We start from the raw sequence: 24,399 nt of genomic DNA, 5'->3' as shown, positions 1-24,399 counted from the left end.
GAGTGCGCCCACCTGGTAATCTGCAAGCAAGGCCCCAGAGTGCGCCCACCTGGTAATCTGCAAGCAAGGCCCCAGAGTGCGCCCACCTGGTAATCTGCAAGCAAGGCCCCAGAGTGCGCCCACCTGGTAATCTGCAAGCAAGGCCCCAGAGTGCGCCCACCTGGTAATCTGCAAGCAAGGCCCCAGAGTGCGCCCACCTGGTAATCTGCAAGCAAGGCCCCAGAGTGCGCCCACCTGGTAATCTGCAAGCAAGGCCCAGAGTGCGCCCACCTGGTAATCTGCAAGCAAGGCCCAGAGTGCGCCCACCTGGTAATCTGCAAGCAAGGCCCAGAGTGCGCCCACCTGGTAATCTGCAAGCAAGGCCCAGAGTGCGCCCACCTGGTAATCTGCAAGCAAGGCCCAGAGTGCGCCCACCTGGTAATCTGCAAGCAAGGCCCAGAGTGCGCCCACCTGGTAATCTGCAAGCAAGGCCCAGAGTGCGCCCACCTGGTAATCTGCAAGCAAGGCCCAGAGTGCGCCCACCTGGTAATCTGTCAGCAAGTATGCTCCTCTAAATCTGCCTACATGTCCCTGAGCGTGGCTGCTTGATAATCTGCCAGAAGGGCCCAGAGTGTGCCCGCTTGATAATCTGCCAGCAAGGCCCAGAGTGTGCCCTCCTGGTAATCTGCCTGCCTGAAACTGAGTGTGCCCCCATGATAGTACTGGGATTGTTACTATGCAATATGGGAAATTTAAAAGGAAATGAGCGAAACTGATTACGGTACAACAAATAAAAAGATCTCCCATTACAACGTAGTGATAGATTATAGGTAAGAAAACTCTGCGCTGGGTATACACAATCTGCGGACAGAATCTGGCATCTCTATTACAGGGTGGGTCCCGAATACCGACCTCCTGCCCCCCGCACAGGATGGTGAGGCTCATCGGGTCTCAGCAGCGCTAGTTATAAATCTGGCAGTCGCCTCCTAGCTGCGGTCGGTGTTTCTCTGCGGAGGGCTACGGTGTCGTGTGCGAGTACAACATGGCGGATTGTGATAGTGGCAGCGACGTACACACAGGGTCATTTTGAGCAATGTCTGCCCTTTGTCGCTACAGTAAGAAGTGGGATCCAAAGTGCAAAAAAAGTACATAGAACACATCAGATACACGGCCACCACGGCAGACCAGCCGCCCGGGGGCCACCACGGCAGACCAGCCGCCCGGGGGCCACCACGGCAGACCAGCCGCCCGGGGGCCACCACGGCAGACCAGCCGCCCGGGGGCCACCACGGCAGACCAGCCGCCCGGGGGCCACCACGGCAGACCAGACGCCCGGGGGCCACCACGGCAGACCAGACGCCCGGGGGCCACCACGGCAGACCAGACGCCCGGGGGCCACCACGGCAGACCAGACGCCCGGGGGCCACCACGGCAGACCAGACACCCGGGGGCCACCACGGCAGACCAGACACCCGGGGGCCACCACGGCAGACCAGACACCCGGGGGCCACCACGGCAGACCAGACACCCGGGGGCCACCACTGCAGACGTCCAGGAGAGGATTGTGAGAAGCCCCAGGACATCAGAGAAAAAATGTTCCCAGAAGAACATGACCGTGTACGGAAATCACCGCGTAAAACACCGAGTGCAAGGGTTAAAAGGAGGGCAACAAAAGCGCGGTGGATTATGGTTGGATATGACTCATTACATTAGATCCATGGAGCGCTGCTCTGGATGTTACAGCAGATAAACGAGCCACAACATGAGCCAAGAATCAGCAGCTACGGGAGCAGAGATCGTGAGCGACGACACCACGGTCACAGCTGGGACACGGACGCAGTACAGACAAATCACCAGCGGGACGTTTACTCTGCAAGAAGAAGGGGTCTGCATTTCACGGCCCACCCTGTGTAAAGTCACTTGTTGAGAAAAGCTACCTGGAACCCATCAACAAGCAGGCGAGGAGGCTGAGGATCTTCATCTAATGATGGCTGGTGTGCATCCCCCGACCCTGTGGCTCGCTGACCCTGTGCCCGGCCCCCTGCGGACCTAGACATGTACAGTTTGGGTGGTTTTCTATGGAAGCCCCTCTGCATCGATCCCACCTGTTTTAACCCCGTGATGCCAAGATTAGACTCCTTACAGGAGGTTGGCAGAGACCCCCTGCAAAGTGCTGGACATGCCCCCACCACGTGCGGCCGCCCTGCTGACAGATCGGGGAGGTTTGGGGGGGTTTCTCCGGTTTCTTACTCTGTTGCTCCATAGCTTTTTGCTTTCTCACTTCTTGGTGCTTGTTCCACAATTCTACCCAAGATGCATTGCAAGCAGGAGAGAAAGACAGAAAGAGTCAGATGCGGATCAGACAGGCCTGAAAATGGACACAGACCCCCGGCCCCCTCCCCCACACAGCCCCGAGGGGCACAGACAAGTGAGCACAGGTGTGATGGCGAGAGAGTGTAGAGAGAGCGGGCACAGGAAGTAGCGGTAGTATTTATGTATGAGCACGCGGTATACATAAATATCCATCCCCTATGTATATACTCCTCTGAGCGCTGTATACACATAGGCCCAGACCACCCAGATGAAGCCCAGCATCTAGCACTACCTAGAACATGGAAACCCCAGGACAGACACCGGGGGCTACAGCAGCTGCAGCACTACAAGTCCCAGAGACACATCTATGACTTCCACACGTGATGCAGACAATGAACTACTGATCCCAGAAACTCCCAGTCTCTGCAGAAGCCGCGGCATTAAAGGGGCGGTCAGGGGTTAGGAAAGGCGGCACCACGCGTATCCACAAGGCTGTGTCTGGTATTCTGGCTCACATGAAAGCTGCAATACCAGAAGCCGCCTGGAGTGGCGCCATTTTCTAACCACAGAAACTTCATATAAACACGACAGGTCTCCTAATACTGAGGGTCGTTTATATGGCTGGACACATGGAGTGAAAGACAAGACGAAACCCTCCAACATCAGTAGTCCACGGCCACCCGACAGGAGAGGTGATCCTGATTAGCAGGCCCGGCATCACGTGCGTCATGCCACAACAGACCTACTAACCAAAAGGCCTGCCAAGAATACCAGCAGGTGGCCGCCGCTGGACCAGGGTCCCGTCCGACGCGGCCGCCGCTGGACCAGGGTCCTGTGAATCGATCAGCTCATTTCTAAATTACATCCATATACAAGCCGCCAAGCAACCAGACAGATACCCAAAATATGAGTCAAAAAGTGACATGAAGACAGACTCTGGTCCAGTACAAGGATACAAGTCAGCAGCCGGGGGGTCCCCATCGTCCCAGAGAACAGGAAAGGGACCACAATAAATCACTACTCATCATGGAGATGAATGGGCGTTATGGGGCCCATATGTGGATAATCAGTCCGGAATCCGCAGGATATTACGGCAGCAGAATAGTTTATGAAATCTCATCCACATTCTGCGGGAAAAATCTGATTGAATTTATGATGTGGATTTTCCCGGTAGATTTCACCCTTTGTGATGCACAGGCAGAGGCAAATCTGCAGCTTTCAGAAATTAAATGTGACTTTGCTCACGGTGACCCGTGTGGACACCACCTTGGGGTAAATGCACGTGGGGCAGATTTGATGAGGATTTTCTGTGTAGATTAGTTTTAGGGCACCTGCCCATGACGAGGATTCAGTGCAAATCTGCCCCTCGGCACAAAGTCCGCTCCAGATTCACAAACAGTGGATTTGGTGCGGATTTTATATGTGCTGAGTTTTCACACTGAAAATCCACAGAATTTTGCAGAAACTGAAGTGGAAGAACTTGATCTTAGTCTTAACGACATGCGGAGTTTTGCTGCAGATTTTGCCAAGTCTTTGTGTGTTACCAGTGTGGATTTCATCTTACGCAATAGAAAGGGTGAAATGTGCAGCAAAAAAACAAACAAACCCGCGGAACCATCCTCTATATATCACTGTACATAGACTGCAGGATGAGTTTCCGGTGATCTATCAGTGAGCTCGTTCTCTAGTCTCCAACTTTTATCTCACTTATCTAAATTTATATTCAGCTTAATGGTCATAAAGAAGATGAATCAGGAGATAAGAGTAACTGTCCTGAGAACACATTCACCGAGGAACCGCTGGTAACATTCTGCAGCTTGATATGTACCGGGGATGGAGAAGAGAGGTAAGGGTTACAGATCAGTGAATGAGCTCACTGACTGATCACTGGTAACTCATTCTGCAGTCTGCTATGTACAGTGATGCATAGAGGATGGAGAAAAGGGATAAAAATGTTGATGTCCACTACTACTACACTACAATTAACATAAATGGAAACTAAGCGATTAAAACGCACTGGAAAAAATGAATTCTTACTCCCAAAAGTGATCGCAAGAGTAAGGCCTGGACACTGGAAAGGGAAGCCCCCGGTACTGGCAAGAAAAGAGCTGCGTATGACATGAGGCCCCAAGTCTGGCAAAAGCCATTCATTTAGAGGGACACCACATAGCAGCATGTTCCCGTGGCCGTCATGGCCAACAATGAGCGCTTTCCTGGTGGCGGACATTGCCCCGTCCTTCCCACACGTGAAGCAAACACACATTATAGATGGAGCAGACACAACCGCAGACGATTCACGTTACTGAGGACTGAATCTGGGAGCGGATAATGGTGGTTTGGTGGCGGGGAAGGGACAGCAGCGATGCCAGCGGTGGGTGATGCGGTGGATATCGGACAGCATTGACCCATGTTCTCTTTCCTCTGCTCTATACACACCAATGGAGGCCACAAAATTCTCTTCCTTGAGACTCCGAGTGTCAAATTGTCGCGCCGCCCGACTAGCGGGGCCTGACGGGCGGGGAAGCAGCTGCGGGGCTGGCAGCTTGGGGACGGGCAGTTGTGGGGCAGGCCGAGACTCTCCTCGCGGGACGGCCACTGAATCCCTAGATACGGGGGTCAGCATGCCATCGGCAGTAGGACTGTGCTTCCTTTTCTCGGATTCTTAGAGGCGTAAAAGAGAAAAAAAAAACAAAGAAGGCGGGACGAGAAGAAAGATAAAGATTGAGGAGAGAAGAAAACATGGACGTTAGTAGCGGATCAGAGTCAGAGAGATGACGTTCTGTACAAGAGCGGCCCCGCGCACACGTCCTCCGCCACCGCCGATCACCCGCCGGCCTTTACCTTTGTTGTAGTAGTGCGTGTGAGCGACTTCCAGGAGGCTGAAGATGCTCGCCATGCCGCCCAGGCCAGCGTTGGCGTACGACTGCTCCAAACTGGACACCGTGCACTTCAGCATGTCCAGCATGCCCTTGTAGACTTTCTTGCTGACCTCCTGAAGCAAAACAGGGAAATGTAAGGACGTCCGTGTCCGACTCAGCGGGGTAATTCTGCCGATACAGCGGTAAGAGGGGCCAGTGACCGCATACTAACAAGTTACAGGAGGAAATGGACAAACTGAGCGTCTGAGCATCCATATGGCAGATGAGGGTCAATGCGGACAAAAATAAAGGTATGTCTCTGCGGGCTAATAACCTGCGGTCACCATATGTGCTATTGCGGGAAAACTAGGAGAGTCACATGTAGTAAAGGATCTAGGTGTAGAAATCTGTGGCCATATGTCCTAGGGGGGAGAAAAACTAGGAGAGTCACTTGTAGAGAAGGATCTGGGTATAGAAATCTGTGGGCACGATATGTCCTAGGGGGAGAAAAACTAGAAGAGTCACTTGTAGCAAAGGATCTGTGTGTAGTAATCTGTAAGCACCGTATGTGCTAGAGTGAGAAAAACTAAGAGAGTCACTTGCAGAGAAGGATCTGGGCGTAGCAATCTGTGGGCACCATATGTTCTAAGGGGAGAAGAACTAGACTGGTCACTGGGTGTACTTTTATATCACAGACCAAATATCAGCACAATGTCAATCAGTGGCTTCTAAGGAAAGCAAGCACAGACACAGGAGATGAGGATGGCGCAGTGTCTGGTAACAGCTGGAGGTCGCGGGGCTCCAAGTCTGACGGCCTACGGGGGCTGCCCATCTGGTGGTCATTGGACCAGGGTCCTGTGAACCGATTCGCTCATCCCTATAAGCTAACGATATTCCATGATGACCACCAGCACAGATCAGACGTGGCCGCTCTCACCACTTCCTGGATGACTTCGTTCCTCGCGTCCTCCTCGGTCTGGATGGACCTGTTCAGTTTGCTCAGGACAAAGACACGGAGCTGCTCGCTTTCCAGCAACCGGCGGACTTTCTTCATGTTCAGCCACCCGACGCCTTGTCCTTCGAGGACACTTAGTGCCACCTCCTTCAGAAACTGCTGGTTCTCACTACAGCAAGGGAGAAATGACCGCCATCACTAGGACACAAACTGCTACTAATCACCGAAAATGAAGATTAAGGACGGACATCATGAATTACAAAAAAAAAAAAAAGAGTGAGTGGACTGTCAGTCACTACATGTCTCAAACTGGTAACGCCCCATTATTTACAAAAATTTCTGGAGGCGGAGTCTCGGGGAGATCTATGTCCCACCCATAGATCGTAACAGTTCATTTACATATTAAGAAAAACGGATTTCCCTGGAATAAGACATCGGATCGCAGATATCAAGGTGTGACCTTATTCAGCTTTCTGTGATCTACATGCCCATATAGACGGCTCAGGAGGGTGAATCCTACTGACATTCCCTTTAAGGGACGATGTGCTGAAAGATTTTTAACATTTTCCTAAGTGTTTTCTCTGTAGCAGGCTGAAAACGACCAGCGCGCACTGTCCTTTATGTGAACAGGCCTCTGCGTCCAATAACAGGTCACAGTGGTAAATACAACGGCCTCATCATGCAGAGGATAAAATGCCTGCACTTACCTGGAATTGTTTGCTCTGCCCTGAGGGGAAGGAGATTCCCTTTTTACTGTTGGGCTGTGTTTTATCACTGAAGACTTGTGATCTACGAGCGCTCGCCTGTTGCTGGCTGCAAAATAAAAAAATAAAAAAAAAAAACTTTTGGAAATTCCAGTTTACGGAGGCGCAAACACAAAACGAAAAGTAAATATAAACCAGAGACATTTTCTTCCATAGAATCACACGTGTTGTTCTGGATAATGTTAATATTCGGTATCGCCACGGGGGGTATTTTGCAGCTTTCCGAGAAGCCTGAATGGCAAACAGTCACTTGATGTAGTGATAGGAGAGTTTGCCAGTCAGACATTTATTTAAAGGGCCGCCTTTCTATAATTCATGGACTATTAAAAGGATCTGCCACATTACGATAGTAGGGGCTGGAGATTTCTCTGATTTCCTCTGTATTATTCGCAGGTCCTTGAACGAGCTCTCCGTCGATCTCCATCACGGCTGCTTTCAAGTGTTTGCAGCTGCAATGCAGGTGGACGGGAGCGCAGCTCTGAGGCTTGCAAACTTTTTTTTTTTTTTTTTTTTTTTATGCAGTTTTTGAAACTGATCTTTTGAGTCAAAGCCAGGAGTGGATGAAGAAGGAACTTGAGATATAATGGAAGCATTTATACTTCTCCTTCCTGCTGAATCAGCTTCTGGAATTAGCCAAAAGAGAAAAAAAATATACGTGTGATCGAAGAATAAATGGAGACTATAAGAGGATCAGAAGAGGGCTCCAGTCATCGGAATCCGTGATCCCATGTCCAATAGATATGATCAAAAAGATTTCCAGGACTCTGGTTCATCGGTCACTTCAGTAGTCCGTGGCCACCAGACCCAGTGCCGTGTGAACCTCCTCCTACCTGCCGGTGACTCCTCTGATTAGTAGGTCCGGTGCGATGTCTCTGTGGCGGCACGGCGCAGGCGTGATGTCACACCGGGCCGGTGAAGTGCTGCGATTCTGGCCGCTAGGAGGAGGCTCGCAGAGGTCTGGTCCGGCGGCCATGGACTACTCACGTGGTCGCTGCACCAGGGTCCTGAGGAATCTTTTTGATTATCATGGAAACCCATTAAATCCCTGTAAAAGCTGTAAAACGTCCTCATGTCTCAACCAGTTATTCTAAAATAACCAGAACAAAGCAAAAAGCAAAACAGAACTATTAAAACTTTTATTTTCCCATATTAGGGGAAGATGGTGTTAAATAATGATGCGTGCTGTAAAGAGAGAATGGACAGAGGCCGACTGAGCTGTGGATAGGAGAAGAGTCACCGAGGACAGGAGCAAATCCACCACTCAGTGAGCGCAGGGAGGAAACACTGAAAAAAAGAGCGTGGGTACAACCTGTGGAAAACATGGAGACCGGAGAATGGCGTCATGACCGGAAGGATAAAATATACTATAACTATACAAGAACCACCACACAGGAAAGCACAAGGAACGGTATGACAGATGGCGCCCAATGAGAAGCACAATATGGCGGGTGGCAGAGAGGATGCTGGGAGTGGGGTAACATGCAGAGCTTATTCTACAGGCACCCACCTTCTGCAGGCGCGGGCCCGGAGTCTGCAATTATCTCCATTATAGTATTAAGCCCAAATACTGGGACAAAAAATGCAAAGTTAGTGGCAGCCGATCAATCAGAAAACACAGCTGGCGGCCTACACTGGAATATTCCCGCCGCACGGAGACCCCCGATAGTCCTGAAGGCCGATACTCCACATCATAAACCACAGGTATATGTCAGTACAACCCCGCTGCTGCAGCCATGTATTGCCCCGGACTCCTCCTCATCATCACTTTGGCTGAGGACGCATGCACTTAGCTTTACCATATTAAACCTGATCCCACAAGGCCAAATCCGCACCCAAGTTATGAAATGGTTAATGAGATGAGGGATCCCGACACCCCAGAGAAGATCACTGCTTCTGCATGTTTCTGGGGAACAATGAACAAAAAGCAGAGAAGAATCTGCAAACTAAAAAGTGTCCCCGCTACCTACAAGGAGCAGAAGTGGAAGAAGCACGGAGTCACCTAACCTGACCGCAAACCCATGCACAGCGTCCCCGGTGCCGTACGACCAGCCGCTCTGTATTCACACAGTGCAAAAAATATATAAAACTGATGAACTAGCCGAGCTATAATATGCACGGTGCTCCTGGATCTGCAATGTGTGAACATGGCTCCAAACTAACAAGAAGATAAGATTGTCTTTTCTGATCCTATAACAAGATGCATCATTTGCTTAGGTGCAGCATCAGAGCTTCTGGGGGCGCCGCACCCCCACGGCACAGGGAGCCACACCCGCACGGCCCCAATCTGGTTGCAAGAGGTGCAATTCCAATAAGTAGGTTATATTAAAAAATTGCAAGTTATGCAAATCCCGGGCATATTCTCCATAGTCACATATAATTATCAGAGGCCGATGGAGCTTAAAATTAAAGGAAAAAAAAAAAAAAGAGGCGCTCAGTGCTATCCTGCAGGTCAGATCCTACGTGCCCTCTCATGCCCGAGCGACAGCCGTCTACACCAGCGCACACAGCCGTAAACACCCAGCCGTGCTCTTCCAAATGCCACTCACTGAAGACGATCTTTGCTTGCTTGCTATACAAAGATCGCCTGGAGTCCATACTAACCTTTTCCCAATTCCCCTGCCACTTCTTGCTGACCTTTGACCCCCGAGTGGGAGAAGCATGCAGAAATTGAAATAAAACAATAAGGGAACGAAAAAACACAAATGTCAGCGATCACACGTCACTTTGCAAAGCCGCGGAGGAGAGATGGATACGATGGAATGGCTCATGGAGGATGACCTCCCCGGACACCAACTCACAACTGCACAACTCACCTGCATGATGGGAGTCGTTGTCCAGGTGTGCTCTGCATCTGTACTGGTACAGCCCTTACCTTCTGCGCCTATGGAATACGTCCCTATGTCATACCACAACTGAGGAGCACTTACCTTTCAAGCTGGGAAATGGAGTGGCCTTATCCCGGCTGCTCTTGGTTGGAAGGGTTAAACTGGACAAGCTGAAGCTGCTGCTGTGACTCTTGTATAGATTACCTGTAAGGAGAGAGGAAGAGGATGAGCGCCGCCGCCTCCTCCACCACCACCACGAATCAGAGCGCCGCTGCCTTCTCCACCACCACCACCACGAATCAGAGCGCCGCCGCCGCCTCCTCCACCACCACCACCACCACGAATCAGAGCGGCGCCGCCTCCTCCACCACCACCACCACCACGAATCAGAGCGGCGCCGCCTCCTCCACCACCACCACCACCACGAATCAGAGCGGCGCCGCCTCCTCCACCACCACCACCACGAATCAGAGCGGCGCCGCCTCCTCCACCACCACCACCACGAATCAGAGCGGCGCCGCCTCCTCCACCACCACGAATCAGAGCGGCGCCGCCTCCTCCACCACCACGAATCAGAGCGGCGCCGCCTCCTCCACCACCACGAATCAGAGCGGCGCCGCCTCCTCCACCACCACGAATCAGAGCAGCGCCGCCTCCTCCACCACCACGAATCAGAGCGGCGCCGCCTCCTCCACCACCACGAATCAGAGCGGCGCCGCCTCCTCCACAAAAACCTGACCAGTGATATGGTCAAAAGTGGGAATTTTTATCACTTGGTTACACTTTTTTTTTTTTTTTAAATCTAACAGGCAGTTCCAGATATACGGGCCTTTTTATCAGTGCTTTTTAGGATCTTTACCAAGGGGGCATGTCTTAAGAATGCTCTACCCAATTGCTTTGTGAGCCATGCCCCTGCAGAACAATTTGCTCTTTTCTTCCCCCTGCTCCCCTGATTATTCCTTTTCATTTAATGCAAAAACTGGCACTTTTGACCTAATTGAGGGTCCTGCTAAATTCCAACCTTTACCAGGAGAGATAGTCGTAGACCATGATACAGAATCGGCAGAGAGGTACCGCCGCATTCCCCGGGTGCTGATGTGTAAATCTCTTAAAAGACAAGGCTCTAACCCCGCAACGCGCGCTCCGACACCCGATCTGACGCACTTCACTAACATTCCCACTGCCGCACTTACTTGCAAAGGACATGATCCCTCCAAAGCCTTCGTTATTGCTACTGTTGTTTGACACTGTGGAGGTGGGCGAGCTTCCTCGAGAATCCGTCTCTGCGTCCGAATCGCTTGCTAGTTTCAGGCTGTTTGGTCGTAGCAGAGGCTTCTGGGAACTAGCAAGAAATAGAGAGAAAATCATAGAAGACTATCTTGAAGACGTTATTAGTCTACCGATGGTAAAAGATTGTCCTCACATGGAGATAACTGTGCGTCTGCGCCAGAATCCACATGTCCGGAGGATGGGAGGGATCTTACCGGGTGCCATTGACCGTTTGGTTAAACATCGGGGTGTAACTTTCTTCCAGCTCCTCATTCTCCTCCTCTGGTGGAAATCCGTACTGTGGTTCAAAATAGGGATTGTCGTACTCGCGTCTCCGCGCCTCCCCGCCGACAGACGTCTCGCTCTCACGTCGTTCCATCACCAGCCGGTTGAACGTGGGCGCCAATGTAGGCAAGTGATTCTGCAGGACCCCCAAAACCTTCTCATCGGGCTCAGTAGAGTCTGCAGATTCCTGCTGAAAAATTGGCGAAAAGACGACTTTAACTAAAAACTTATTTTATTGTTTTGTTTTTTTTTTAACTACTTTCATCAGGGTGGTCCGTGTAGGACTGTTTAGAACACTGCACACAGTACTGGAAGCAGTAACAGCTACTCCTCTTCCTATCCCAGCGATCATGAGTCTTACCAGACCCGAATCAGTCCCTCAAACCGCACGGGGGAAAAAAAGCCAGGTCCTGAACTGATTACGGAGACAAGGAAGGGCTTTATAAGACACCCGGATATTAAACATATAACTAGAGAGATTATTCTAGACGTCTCCGCCATAAACACCAAATTAAGTGCAAAGCTTTTTTTTTTTTTTTTGCAGGCATTTTACCCTGTGAGCCATAAGGCCCGGCTTACCGTGTTGGCTCCATGGATGACCGTGCTGGGGCTGCTGCTGGCCGTGGTGCTGGATCCCGAGCGCGGCTGGTTGTTATCGGGAGAGTTCTCACTATCTGGTGCCGTTTCTTCCACCTCTCCTGCGTATTCATGGAAATCATCAAACTCCACTTCGCTGGCGTCTCCCAGAGCTGCATGCGTTAGCGGATCGACATCTGCAGGGAGAAAACGCAGTAATGTGAACTGAACCCACAGAAGAGTCATCCGTCGGATCACGTGTCTGACATGTACTCACTCGGCGTGTCCCCGTTGATGTCGCATTTTATCATTTCGCTGACAAAGTCGCCAAGGGAGGAGTACGAAGAGCTGGAGTCGTCGTATTCCACGCTGTCGCTGCCGCTGAAAACACGACAAGTCATCAGGGAACATTGATGGGAAGCTGCATAGTTACTACATAGGGAAACGCTGCTGTTAAGGGGTCTATGGGAGCCTCAGTATTTTACCAATCCACAGGGCAGGTTTCATGTTGCTGAAGACCCGACAGCAAGGGTCACCATCGATCCTGACTAATGAGGCCTGGAGACCTCCATTTTCATGGCGCGATGGTCAACTTTTTCATTCATTGTCTATGGGACTGATGGAAATAACACCGCGTCTGGCCATCTCCACCAGTCACATAGGCAATGAATAGAGTGACTGCTTGCATGACTTTCCCCGCAGTCAAAAGGACAGTGGTGACCCCATGGTTGGACCCCCTGTAGTAAGCATCCTACCATCCATCCCGGAGGTCAACCTCTTTAATTTAATGGGGAAAGCCGAAGCACAACCATCGGGGCTTGCAGTACTTGAGCGTTAGTGAAAAGTGACGCACCTGTCATCAGTAGGATCCGAATCACTATCCCGCTCCATGGGGACACTGAGGGCTTCAGCGAGTTGGGAATTTGCATCGTAGACCCGATAATGGATGGGCTGCAGCTGGTGGGCATACCACTTAGGCTTATCCCCAATAGACGCCGGGTCAAACATGTCTGAATAGCGAACAAGAAAACAAGCGTCATAAAAGAGCAGCAGAGAGCGAGACGTAGGGAAGAGATGGGGACTTACTGTTATGGATCCTCTGAAAGGCAAAATTAGTCGGGTTCAGAGACCATTCTCCAAAGTACTCCACTGCTTGTGTTCTGGAAAGCTTCTCGGAGAAGAGGGACGCCTTGGGGCGTGAGGCCAGGAAGGAAGAAGCCTGGAAAGCCACCACGGGGCGAGGGAAGAGACGCAGAGTCCGGGTATGAAACTGGAAACCATGCAGCATGTTGGGAGAGTTAAAGAAGCGGACCATGGCGACCCTGTAACCAGAAGGTGGAGGAGAACGAGGGCGAATGTCAGAGGGGCCACAATGCTGGAAAAAGGATTATTTGCTCTAAAAACTTTTCCTAGAAATAAAAGGCTCTAAATTTAGTGTGTTGCAGTAAGGCGTATAAGGCGAGACCCATATGTGCAGTTTATCTCTCCTCCATTGGTGCCACCGCACAATCCACAGCTAAATCTGCACAATTATGTCCATATTGTGCTGCAGAATGATGGCAAATTATACTGAAACGGTGGAAGCCTCAGAAAATCTGCTGCATTACGTCTCCATTACATGTGAATACGCTTTGAGAATCCCCGCCTCTATGTATGGGACTGAAATTCATTGGGGGATAAGCTTTGCGGCCCCCCACAATGCACATTTGTCGTGTTTGCCGGCTGCCTCCCCTCCTGATTTAAAGGGATATTCCCATCTCAGCTCATGTATTAGGAAAAGTAAATGTAAGTTTTTCATCTATTCGCTTTATTCTCCACAGCTCTTGCTGTATGGAGATGCACCGGGCGCCTTTACATTCACTCTGGTTCCTCATCTGCGTTCCTGTCGGCATACTGTGAGTTCGGGCAGCGCTGGTCGCACTTGTGCACTGTCTGCCGAGTGTCCGCTCGCTCTTCAGGCCCGGCCATCATGCAGGGAGCTGTACAGGACGGCTCTTATTATGTGCACTACCCCGGAGCCGATCTACACACGGCGTCCGTGCAGTTCTCAGGCTCTGGCTGTGGCTGTGCTCTCGCTCACGGTTATCTCTGTATGTAAATATATGGCGATAACCGTGCAATCCTTGGAACAAGCCCGGTGTGGTGTGCAGCAAGTTATTGCTTCTCCATCGGGCGACGTCTTGTGAAGCCGATGCCACTACCTGCAGCTTTCATTTCATAGAGGCATCGGCAGCAGGGAGCGGAGCTGTGTGAATGACGGCCAACGATATAAGCCCCAAACCCCCAGATGTGGCAAAGCCAATAAGCCCTATACCTTGATAAGATGAAATAAGGGACGGAACCCGTATCTTACCGTGTTGCCACGTCCACAGAATCCACGTCGTTCCCATAAATAAGAGGGTTGAACTCGGTGGAGGGCGTACCCTGCGCGTCGCTGTGGGGTCGCAGCATGGCGGCCTCCGAGCTCTCGTGGAATCGGTCCAGGTTCAGGATGGGCTGCGTGTTGAGGCTCATACTGGCCAGGGCCTACAGCAGGGAAGCACAGTCAGCCATTCTGCCTCCTCACCATGCTTCATACATGACATACAGATCAGCAAGAAGAGAGACGTGCAGATATAGAGGCCGGCGCCAGCCCAACCGAGCCCCCATGCCCTCTTATATGCCCACAGTTCATTGAGCACCGAGATCGAACCAACCTGGCACTGATTGCCGGGGACAGACAGCCTGACACCGAAAGGAAGACACTGGTTATATGGAGGGATTCTCCAGCAACCAGATGGTTCAGTTCAAAGCTGGACGGGCAGCGGGCTGGGTACAAGCTGCCCGGCAGCAGTGAAGTCCTGGCACTTGGTATATCTGCTTTTAAGAACCCTAAGGGCAAATGGAGGTCACAGGGGGAAGGGTCCCCAATATTATCCCCTCTGCGTATTAGGAGAAAAAACATTGAGTTGTGGATTACAAGAAATCTTGAAATCTTGCAGTTTTCACTGGTCACTAAAGCTGACACCACCTGATCTGCAGAGATCACTTCTCCACAAGCATCTCATTCTTATAGATAATGCAGAATTTTCAGGAGATGCCCACACCCCACAGAGCACACCCACACACCCCCCACAGAGCACACCCACACACCTCCCACAGAGCACACCCACACACCCCCCACAGAGCACACCCACACACCCCCCACAGAGCACGCCCACACACCCCCCACAGAGCACACCCACACACCCCCCACAGAGCACACCCACACACCCCCCACAGAGCACACCCACACACCCCCCACAGAGCACGCCCACACCCCCCCCACAGAGCACGCCCACACACCCCCCACAGAGCACACCCACACCCCCCCACAGAGCACGCCCACACCCCCCCACAGAGCACGCCCACACACCCCCCACAGAGCACGCCCACACCCCCCCCACAGAGCACGCCCACACCCCCCCCACAGAGCACGCCCACACCCCCCCCACAGAGCACACCCACACACCCCCCACAGAGCACGCCCACACACCCCCCACAGAGCACGCCCACACCCCCCCCACAGAGCACGCCCACACCCCCCCCACAGAGCACGCCCACACACCCCCCACAGAGCACGCCCACACACCCCCCACAGAGCACGCCCACACCCCCCCACAGAGCACGCCCACACCCCCCCCACAGAGCACGCCCACACCCCCCCCACAGAGCACGCCCACACACCCCCCACAGAGCACGCCCACACCCCCCCCACAGAGCACGCCCACACCCCCCCCACAGAGCACGCCCACTAAACTCTCCCATAGAAGTCAGAGGAGTAATCTCTATACTACAAGTTGATATGGGCCATGTGGCTGCTGAAAAGTGCATCTCTGAATACTTTTAACTATAGCTCATGAAAAATGGCCCCCACACCTACCACCATAATTTTGTAATAAAATAAAATTACATAAAAAAAATATATATTTATCTATCATTTCCTTTATGACCAAACCCATCTGCACGACTTTCCGCACCATGAGGACAAGAAGCGACAGACATCATCATACATTTGTTTCTATATGAAACCATAAAAGGAAAAAAAAAGTGTGAAAATAGAAAGAACGGCAAGAACCTTGTTATCGGAGGCGAGAAGGCGCTGCTGCGTGATCACGGACATGCTGTGCAGACACTGAGGACGTCACATGACAACATCAGCGGCCAATCAGAGACAAGACGAACACATGAGCACAAAGAGACAGATGGAGGAAGAAAATTAAGATTCACGGATCACAGATGAGACGATGACGGCAAAACACAGAACAGAAGAAGATTTCACTGTTATTTTTCCAAAGTGAAGAAAAAATAAACCTCAGCAACAGTAAAATGTGAAGAGACGATCGCTGGTTAGAAAGGGCATAAAGCCATTAGGCTTTCATTTTTTTTATCCCTAAAAAGATCCAAAATGAATAAAATCTCTTCTTATAGGTCAGAGCTCCAAGTCTCAGCTTCCCGACATACAGCCTAAGAGTTAGATGAGAACATGCCGAAGTCCTAACTCCACCACCAGGGGGAGCACTTTAGGCTGCGTGTTCACATATGACTGAATGTGGCTCCGCTGCGTTTCCAGCCTCAATGGAGTATAATGGAAGCTGCATCATTCAGCCTTCAGTATGGTCACCCCCGGGGCAGCGCCAGGCGGTATGAAGGGTATTCCCGTCTGATAGAGTGACTGCACATCACTGGGAAACGCTACCACTGATCAGTGGTGATCAAACCTCAAACCCTTCAGATCCGAAGAATGAAGATGTCTTCTTCGCTAGTACGGCGCCGCCTCTCCCGCCCTTGACCTCTAGCGCCCGCGCCGCCTCTCCCACCCTTGCTCTCCCATTTTTCCCTCTAGCGTTGTGCCGCCTCTCCAGCATCATTTCCCTCTAGCACGGCGCCGCCTCTCCAGCATCATTTCCCTCTAGCACGGCGCCGCCTCTCCAGCATCATTTCCCTCTAGCACGGCGCCGCCTCTCCAGCATCATTTCCCTCTAGCACGGCGCCGCCTCTCCAGCATCATTTCCCTCTAGCACGGCGCCGCCTCTCCAGCATCATTTCCCTCTAGCACGGCGCCGCCTCTCCAGCATCATTTCCCTCTAGCACGGCGCCGCCTCTCCAGCATCATTTCCCTCTAGCACGGCGCCGCCTCTCCAGCATCATTTCCCTCTAGCACGGCGCCGCCTCTCCAGCATCATTTCCCTCTAGCACGGCGCCGCCTCTCCAGCATCATTTCCCTCTAGCACGGCGCCGCCTCTCCAGCATCATTTCCCTCTAGCACGGCGCCGCCTCTCCAGCATCATTTCCCTCTAGCACGGCGCCGCCTCTCCAGCATCATTTCCCTCTAGCACGGCGCCGCCTCTCCAGCATCATTTCCCTCTAGCACGGCGCCGCCTCTCCAGCATTATTTCCCTCTAGCACGGCGCCGCCTCTCCAGCATCATTTCCCTCTAGCACGGCGCCGCCTCTCCAGCATCATTTCCCTCTAGCACGGCGCCGCCTCTCCAGCATCATTTCCCTCTAGCACGGCGCCGCCTCTCCAGCATCATTTCCCTCTAGCACGGCGCCGCCTCTCCAGCAGCATTTCCCTCTAGCACGGCGCCGCCTCTCCAGCAGCATTTCCCTCTAGCACGGCGCCGCCTCTCCAGCAGCATTTCCCTCTAGCACGGCGCCGCCTCTCCAGCAGCATTTCCCTCTAGCAGCGCAACCTCCCCCATTTTTCATGTCAGCACAGCGCCGCCTCTCCAGCATTTCCCTCTAGCACGGCGCCGCCTCTCCAGCATCATTTCCCTCAAGCAGGGCGCCGCCTCTCCAGCATCATTTCCCTCTAGCACGGCGCCGCCTCTCCAGCATCATTTCCCTCTAGCACGGCGCCGCCTCTCCAGCATCATTTCCCTCTAGCACGGCGCTGCCTCTCCAGCATCATTTCCCTCTAGCAGCGCAACCTCCCCCATTTTTCATGTCAGCACAGCGCCGCCTCTCCAGCATTTCCCTCTAGCACGGCGCTGCCTCTCCAGCATTATTTCCCTCTAGCACGGCGCCGCCTCTCCAGCATTATTTCCCTCTAGCACGGCGCCGCCTCTCCAGCATTTCCCTCTAGCACGGCGCCGCCTCTCCAGCATCATTTCCCTCTAGCACGGCGCCGCCTCTCCAGCATCATTTCCCTCTAGCACGGCGCCGCCTCTCCAGCATTTCCCTCTAGCAGCGCAACCTCCCCCATTTTTCATGTCAGCACAGCGCCGCCTCTCCAGCATTTCCCTCTAGCACGGCGCTGCCTCTCCAGCATTATTTCCCTCTGGCACGGCGCCGCCTCTCCAGCATTTCCCTCTAGCAGCGAAGCCTCCCCCATTTTTCATGTCAGCACGGCGCCGCCTCTCCAGCATTTCCTTCTAGCAGCGAAGCCTCCCCCATTTTTCATGTCAGCACGGCGCCGCCTCTCCAGCATTTCCCTCTAGCACGGCGCTGCCTCTCCAGCATTATTTCCCTCTAGCAGCGAAGCCTCCCCCATTTTTCATGTCAGCACGGCGCCGCCTCTCCAGCATTTCCTTCTAGCAGCGAAGCCTCCCCCATTTTTCATGTCAGCACGGCGCCGCCTCTCCAGCATTTCCCTCTAGCACGGCGCTGCCTCTCCAGCATTATTTCCCTCTAGCACGGCGCCGCCTCTCCAGCATTTCCCTCTAGCAGCGAAGCCTCCCCCATTTTTCATGTCAGCACGGCGCCGCCTCTCCAGCATTTCCCTCTAGCAGCGAAGCCTCCCCCATTTTTCATGTCAGCACGGCGCCGCCTCTCCAGCATTTCCTTACGCCACAGCATCTTATGTGTGAATCAATTTAACAATTTTTGTGCAGTTCTGCAAGAAAAAGTTGAACATGTATGTCACTGCGGCCTCTTTGTCTAGAATGATAGGGGTTTCGGAGGGCAGATCTCCAACAGAAAGATGCCCAGTCCTCAGAATATGCCATGACAAAATAAGATGGAATATCCCTTTAATTGTAAGTCCGTACAGTAACGAGTTTGGAGCTCCGGCCCTCATAATATGAAATTATTCATTTTGGACCTAAAGAGACCAAAGGAAACAAAAGATAGAAGCACAATATCTGAGATACAAGGTAAGATGATAGGGAAATAATCAGACAAGCTGAATGTGCAGGAAGCAGATCCTCCAAGCTAGTCATAGTAGATGATCGAACAATGCAAAAAGACCCCAAAGAGAAAATAGAGAAAAAAGGTCAACACAAAAATCAGAGAAAGAAGACAAAGAAAGAATGCAGATACAAGGAAAAAGTGCAAATGAAATACAGCGAAAAATACATAAAAAATAGAAAAATAATCTGGAAGGTAATATACACACATATAATACCATCACTGAGATAACAGCTGCTCTATTAGGAAAGCAATATAGGGATATGATATCTGTGTGTCCCTCCCAGTAATACAGGCTGGATGTGAGGTTTGTGTGTCCTCCCTGTAATACAGGCTGGATGTGAGGTCTGTATATCCTCCCTGTAATATAGGCTGGATGTGAGGTCTGAATATCCTCTCTGTAATACAGGCTGGATGTGAGGTCTGTATATCCTCCCTGTAATACAGGCTGGATGTGAGGTCTGTATATCCTCCCTGTAATACAGGCTGGATGTGAGTTCTGTATATCCTCCCTGTAATACAGGCTGGATGTGAGGTCTGTATATCCTCCCTGTAATATAGGCTGGATGTGAGATCTGTGTGTCCTCCCCTGTAATATAGGCTAGATGTTACGTCTGTATATTTAGGATGCTGCTGCCAACAACCCTGGAATGAATATGTCCTAAAACATGAGAGCTAGTGTTTTCCTCTTTTTATACAGGAATCTCATCTTCTAATGCTGAAGAGTATGTGAACCACAATCTTGCAGAGTAGATGATCTTTTTCTCTATTCCTATACAATAGGAATAGAGAAATTTCTCCTATCCCTGCAAACAGTCTTCTGTGTGCTTGCCTTCCCATTTACATCGTGTGTGCTCTGCCCTCCCTGATAACTTTGATGCTTTCCTCTTCTTCACCCCCTGATCTGCTGTATACAGCCTACCCCCCCCCCCCCTTCCTGCTGCTGTCTCTAACACTGAATAAAAAGAGAAGGAGAGCTGACACTGGCAGGAGCAATGTACTGTTTATCTATGTCAGATGTCACTGGTGGAGCATGTAACTACAAGAAAGGAAAATATGGGAAATTGAGAGAGACTCGGAAGACAGCAAGTGCACTCAGCAAGTGAGTGGACTGTCCTTGCTGTGGCCTTCATCCAGCATAGGGCCCTATTGTAAAAACCTACAGTATGTATTTTTAGTGCGGGCCTCTAAAGGAAAGCAGCAGCGCTCTTATACAGCTGATCTAGGGACATCCTATTGACCTTCGTCAGGTAGAGGCCAAAGGTCACACTAAAATGCTTCTCACCTGTGTACATGAACATAGTGAATGAATGTGCACTTAGTGTACAACTAGAAAGCAGGTAAAAACTACAGAAAAAAGCAGCAGAAAAGACTAAATCCAGAAGTGACGTAAAACCATATAAACAGGCAAATGCATAGGAACCATAGAAAATAATTCAGATCTATCCTTCCCCACCCCCATGTCACCGCCAGGTTATGCCCCGTCACCTGTTTCAGGTGCTTCTTGAGCTCTGAAGCTTCTGGCTCCGGGAGGACCGGCAGCAGCTCGGCATTGCTGGGGGCCACAACCTGTTCAGAAACATAAATGCTGAATGATGCTGGAAATTACCGCACCGGCACGTCAGAAGAGAGCGCCCAGGAGCCAGGCTTACCTTGTTGGTGTCCAGGTCAACCAGCCACACGTCGTCCGGCATCCTGAAGTCAGACTTGTAGAGGAAGAAGCTGGCAGGAACGCCGATGATGTACGGGGTCGGTGCCAGGAGCAGCTGAACAAGAAGCACATTGTCACATAAAGAAGCAGCTAATGGGGAAAAGGAACAGGAGCCCCGAGATTAGGATCTGCTGCCCGAGGCCAAGATAAAGGGATCGCCCCTCTTACCTGCTCTGCAGAGGCCATGCACGTGGGCAGGAGAGGGATCACAGGAAACATATACTCAAGAGGGTAAATCATCGACACGAACGCCATCACCGACATTGACAACGCATTGTAGTCCCGGGACTGCAGCACCACCTGAAAAGAGGCATATAATGTCAGAACTGGAGGCCACGGATCCACCCAATGCCCCGATCAGTGGCCAATCATATGCACGCTAAGTGGTCGGGCAACCCCATCTAGCAGTGCTTAGAGGGACACACAGACCTCACATCCAGCCTGTATTACCGGGAGGACACACAGACGTCAACTTCAGACTAGATTACTGGGAGGGACACACAGACCTAACATCCAGCCAATATTACTGGGGGAGACACACAGACCTCACATCCAGCCTATATTACTGGGAGGAACACACAGACCTCACATCCAGCCTATATTACTGGGAGAGACACACAGACCTCACATCCAGCCTATATTACTGGGAGGAACACACAGACCTCACATCCAGCCTATATTACTGGGAGAGACACACAGAGCTCACATCCAGCCAATATTACTGGGAGGGACACACAGACCTCACATCCAGCCTATATTACTGGGAGAGACACACAGACCTCACATCCAGCCTATATTACTGGGAGAGACACACAGAGCTCACATCCAGCCAATATTACTGGGAGGGACACACAGACCTCACATCCAGCCTGTATTACCGGGAGGGACACACAGACCTCACATCCAGCCTGTATTACCGGGAGGGACACACAGACCTCACATCCAGCATGTATTACCGGGAGCGACACACAGACCTCACATCCAGCCTATATTACTGGGAGGGACACACAGACCTCACATCCAGCCTATATTACTGGGAGGGACACACAAACCTCACATCCAGCCTATATTACTGGGAGGGACACACAGACCTCACATCCAGCCTGTATTACTGGGATAACACACAGACCTCACATCCAGCCTGTATTACTGGGAGGGACACACAGACCTCACATCCAGCCTATATTACTGGGAGGAACACACAGACCTCACATCCAGCCTATATTACTGGGAGAGACACACAGACCTCACATCCAGCCTATATTACTGGGAGAGACACACAGACCTCACATCCAGCCTATATTACTGGGAGGGGCACACAGACCTCACAGGTGGGTAATGTAATATGTGAATTGCTATATGACCATTTCCAAATCCACATCTTTACTGGGCGCAACTGTCTCATCATTAAGTGTCTGATCAGTTTTCCCCGAATCCGGCTGGAGTATTTCAATCACAGGGAAAAATCATTGCACGCACAACCTCAGCGCCCTTGTGATCACTGTGCTAGAAATATATGAAGTATAAATGTACATTTACAGCACATGATGCCCAGGGGTTATTGAGGCCGTGTGAAATATGGAAGTAAAAATGGTCTCTTCCCAGGAAGAGCGCCAGTCTTCTCCATGGTTCGTGCTCGGTACTGCAACTCAGACGCAATGTGGTGTCTGGGAATGAAGTGCAAGACCAAGCACAGATCATGGACGTGACCGACGGCTCCACAAGCAGGCGTTACCTTATGTTCCAGCAGAATACAGGATAAGACTTGCAGACAGGCCTCCACGCCAAGGAGCTCTAGGGGCAAATGTAGGGGGAAGTCCACCAGAGAGAAGCGGGATGGGTCCGGAAGGGCGAAGGTCAAGGACGGCTGCAGCTCTAAGGGCAAGACTTCCACATCCACCCTCTTCAGGCCGGGTACGGGGGTGGGCGAGCGCAGCAAGCGATAAATCCAGGCTTCGATCTCCCGCAGGTCGTGCAGGAGGACGTTGGACTTCTCTTCTAGCTGCAGAGCGCCGGTGAAGATCCTCCACATGGTGTCCCTAAAACGGCGGAGAGATCCGAGCATCAGTGTCCGGCCAAAAAAAATACACAACCTTTATAATTTATCAACAATTTCTAAAAAGCTAAATCGTGTAACAGGCGCTGGACTCCAAGGACTCATGATCTGCTTCCAAGAAACTTAAATAACCAAGGCTGAATGGCTACATTTAAATGGGCTGCCCACCTTTGGGGGGTCTTTGTTTTTTTCTTAAATGCCTGTACTTGGGGGGGTAAAAATTATTTTTTGCAATTGTGTTTCATCAAAAAGGTTTCCCCTTTTGGCTTTTATAGGCTCTTCTGTTTCGTTGCACATTCAACTTTGATTTGGTCTGTTGTCGTAAATCAGCCGACAGGAGCTCAGAAAATGCAGATAAGAGTTACGAGCTCTCCTGTCAATCACTGAGCTCACTGACTGACATGTAATGTACTCTGCAGCCAGCGATACCGAACGGCACGGCGGTTGGAGTAGGAAAATGGGGCAACATTTCTAATGGAACCCAGCTACAACATTTTTTAGTCTCAAATACATGCCTTAAAAAAAAATGCCTGGAGTCCGAGGACAACAGTTTGGTTCTGGCGCCCCACTTTTTTTGGGGTTGTTTTCTTTGGATTCTTCAATGGAGGTTCCTGGACTGGTCCGTCCGGGTCCTGACATGTAGGACTGACTGCATCCTGGCCTAAAAATAATCTGCAAAATCTAAACCTGACCACAGTTTAAGCCACAAACTAAAATCCGTGTTCTCGCTCTACTACTAATTCCACCACGTATAGAAATTTCCGCACTGCACCACCTGCTGCAGAAAATGGTGACCTATTACACCACCATAATATCAGAGGTGATCCGAGAGAAGGATTGCTTCTCACAGCCTCCAGAAAATGCAGAAAAGCCTCAAAATCAGCAGCGTCCTCCATTTAATCAGAGTCATTTCTGAATCAGAGGAGGACTGTGGAGGACCCCTCCAGCGGGAGCACACGGCTGCATCTGACATGGACTGTGGAGGACCCCTCCAGCGGGAGCACACGGCTGCATCTGACATGGACTGTGGAGGACCCCTCCAGCGGGAGCACACGGCTGCATCTGACATGGACTGTGGAGGACCCCTCCAGCGGGAGCACACGGCTGCATGTGACATGGACTGTGGAGGACCCCTCCAGCGGGAGCACACGGCTGCATGTGACATGGACTGTGGAGGACCCCTCCAGCGGGAGCACACGGCTGCATGTGACATGGACTGTGGAGGACCCCTCCAGCGGGAGCACACGGCTGCATGTGACATGGACTGTGGAGGACCCCTCCAGCGGGGAGCACACAGCTGCATCTGACATGGACTGTGGAGGACCCCTCCAGCGGGAGCACACGGCTGCATGTGACATGGACTGTGGAGGACCCCTCCAGCGGGAGCACACGGCTGCATGTGACATGGACTGTGGAGGACCCCTCCAGCGGGAGCACACGGCTGCATGTGACATGGACTGTGGAGGACCCCTCCAGCGGGAGCACACGGCTGCATCTGACATGGACTGTGGAGGACCCCTCCAGCGGGAGCACACGGCTGCATCTGACATGGACTGTGGAGGACCCCTCCAGCGGGAGCACACGGCTGCATCTGACATGGACTGTGGAGGACCCCTCCAGCGGGAGCACACGGCTGCATCTGACATGGACTGTGGAGGAC

The 24,399-nt window shown here is 51.8% G+C and overlaps 1 protein-coding gene across 18 annotated transcripts in view; it reads right to left on the bottom strand.

Annotated features, from left to right (window-relative positions):
• MADD (MAP kinase activating death domain) overlaps positions 1-24,399 on the bottom strand; it is a 75,948-nt gene that overhangs the window by 32,360 nt on the left and 19,189 nt on the right. For 6 of the 18 annotated variants that reach the window (XM_073658934.1, XM_073658945.1, XM_073658940.1 and 3 more), the window contains exons 4-21: positions 22,419-22,722; positions 20,852-20,983; positions 20,625-20,738; positions 20,461-20,541; positions 14,178-14,350; positions 12,911-13,146; positions 12,678-12,834; positions 12,102-12,205; positions 11,828-12,021; positions 11,179-11,438; positions 10,888-11,036; positions 9,797-9,898; positions 8,377-8,436; positions 6,813-6,918; positions 6,088-6,274; positions 5,134-5,284; positions 4,729-4,953; positions 2,230-2,283 (exon numbers count right to left, since the gene is read on the bottom strand). In XM_073658934.1, coding sequence (XP_073515035.1) covers positions 2,230-2,283; positions 4,729-4,953; positions 5,134-5,284; positions 6,088-6,274; positions 6,813-6,918; positions 8,377-8,436; positions 9,797-9,898; positions 10,888-11,036; positions 11,179-11,438; positions 11,828-12,021; positions 12,102-12,205; positions 12,678-12,834; positions 12,911-13,146; positions 14,178-14,350; positions 20,461-20,541; positions 20,625-20,738; positions 20,852-20,983; positions 22,419-22,722 — 2,789 coding nt within the window. The remainder of the gene's footprint in view (positions 1-2,229; positions 2,284-4,728; positions 4,954-5,133; positions 5,285-6,087; positions 6,275-6,812; positions 6,919-8,376; positions 8,437-9,796; positions 9,899-10,887; positions 11,037-11,178; positions 11,439-11,827; positions 12,022-12,101; positions 12,206-12,677; positions 12,835-12,910; positions 13,147-14,177; positions 14,351-20,460; positions 20,542-20,624; positions 20,739-20,851; positions 20,984-22,418; positions 22,723-24,399) is intronic. The other 12 variants (XM_073658938.1, XM_073658942.1, XM_073658943.1 and 9 more) reach the window with 7 other exon arrangements.

The sequence above is a fragment of the Phyllobates terribilis genome, unplaced genomic scaffold, assembly GCF_046119375.1.
Source record: "Phyllobates terribilis strain yellow unplaced genomic scaffold, ASM4611937v1 Scaffold_13__5_contigs__length_258822181, whole genome shotgun sequence".
Lineage (NCBI taxonomy): Eukaryota > Metazoa > Chordata > Amphibia > Anura > Dendrobatidae > Phyllobates > Phyllobates terribilis.
This window is presented reverse-complemented; position numbering and strand designations above follow the sequence as displayed.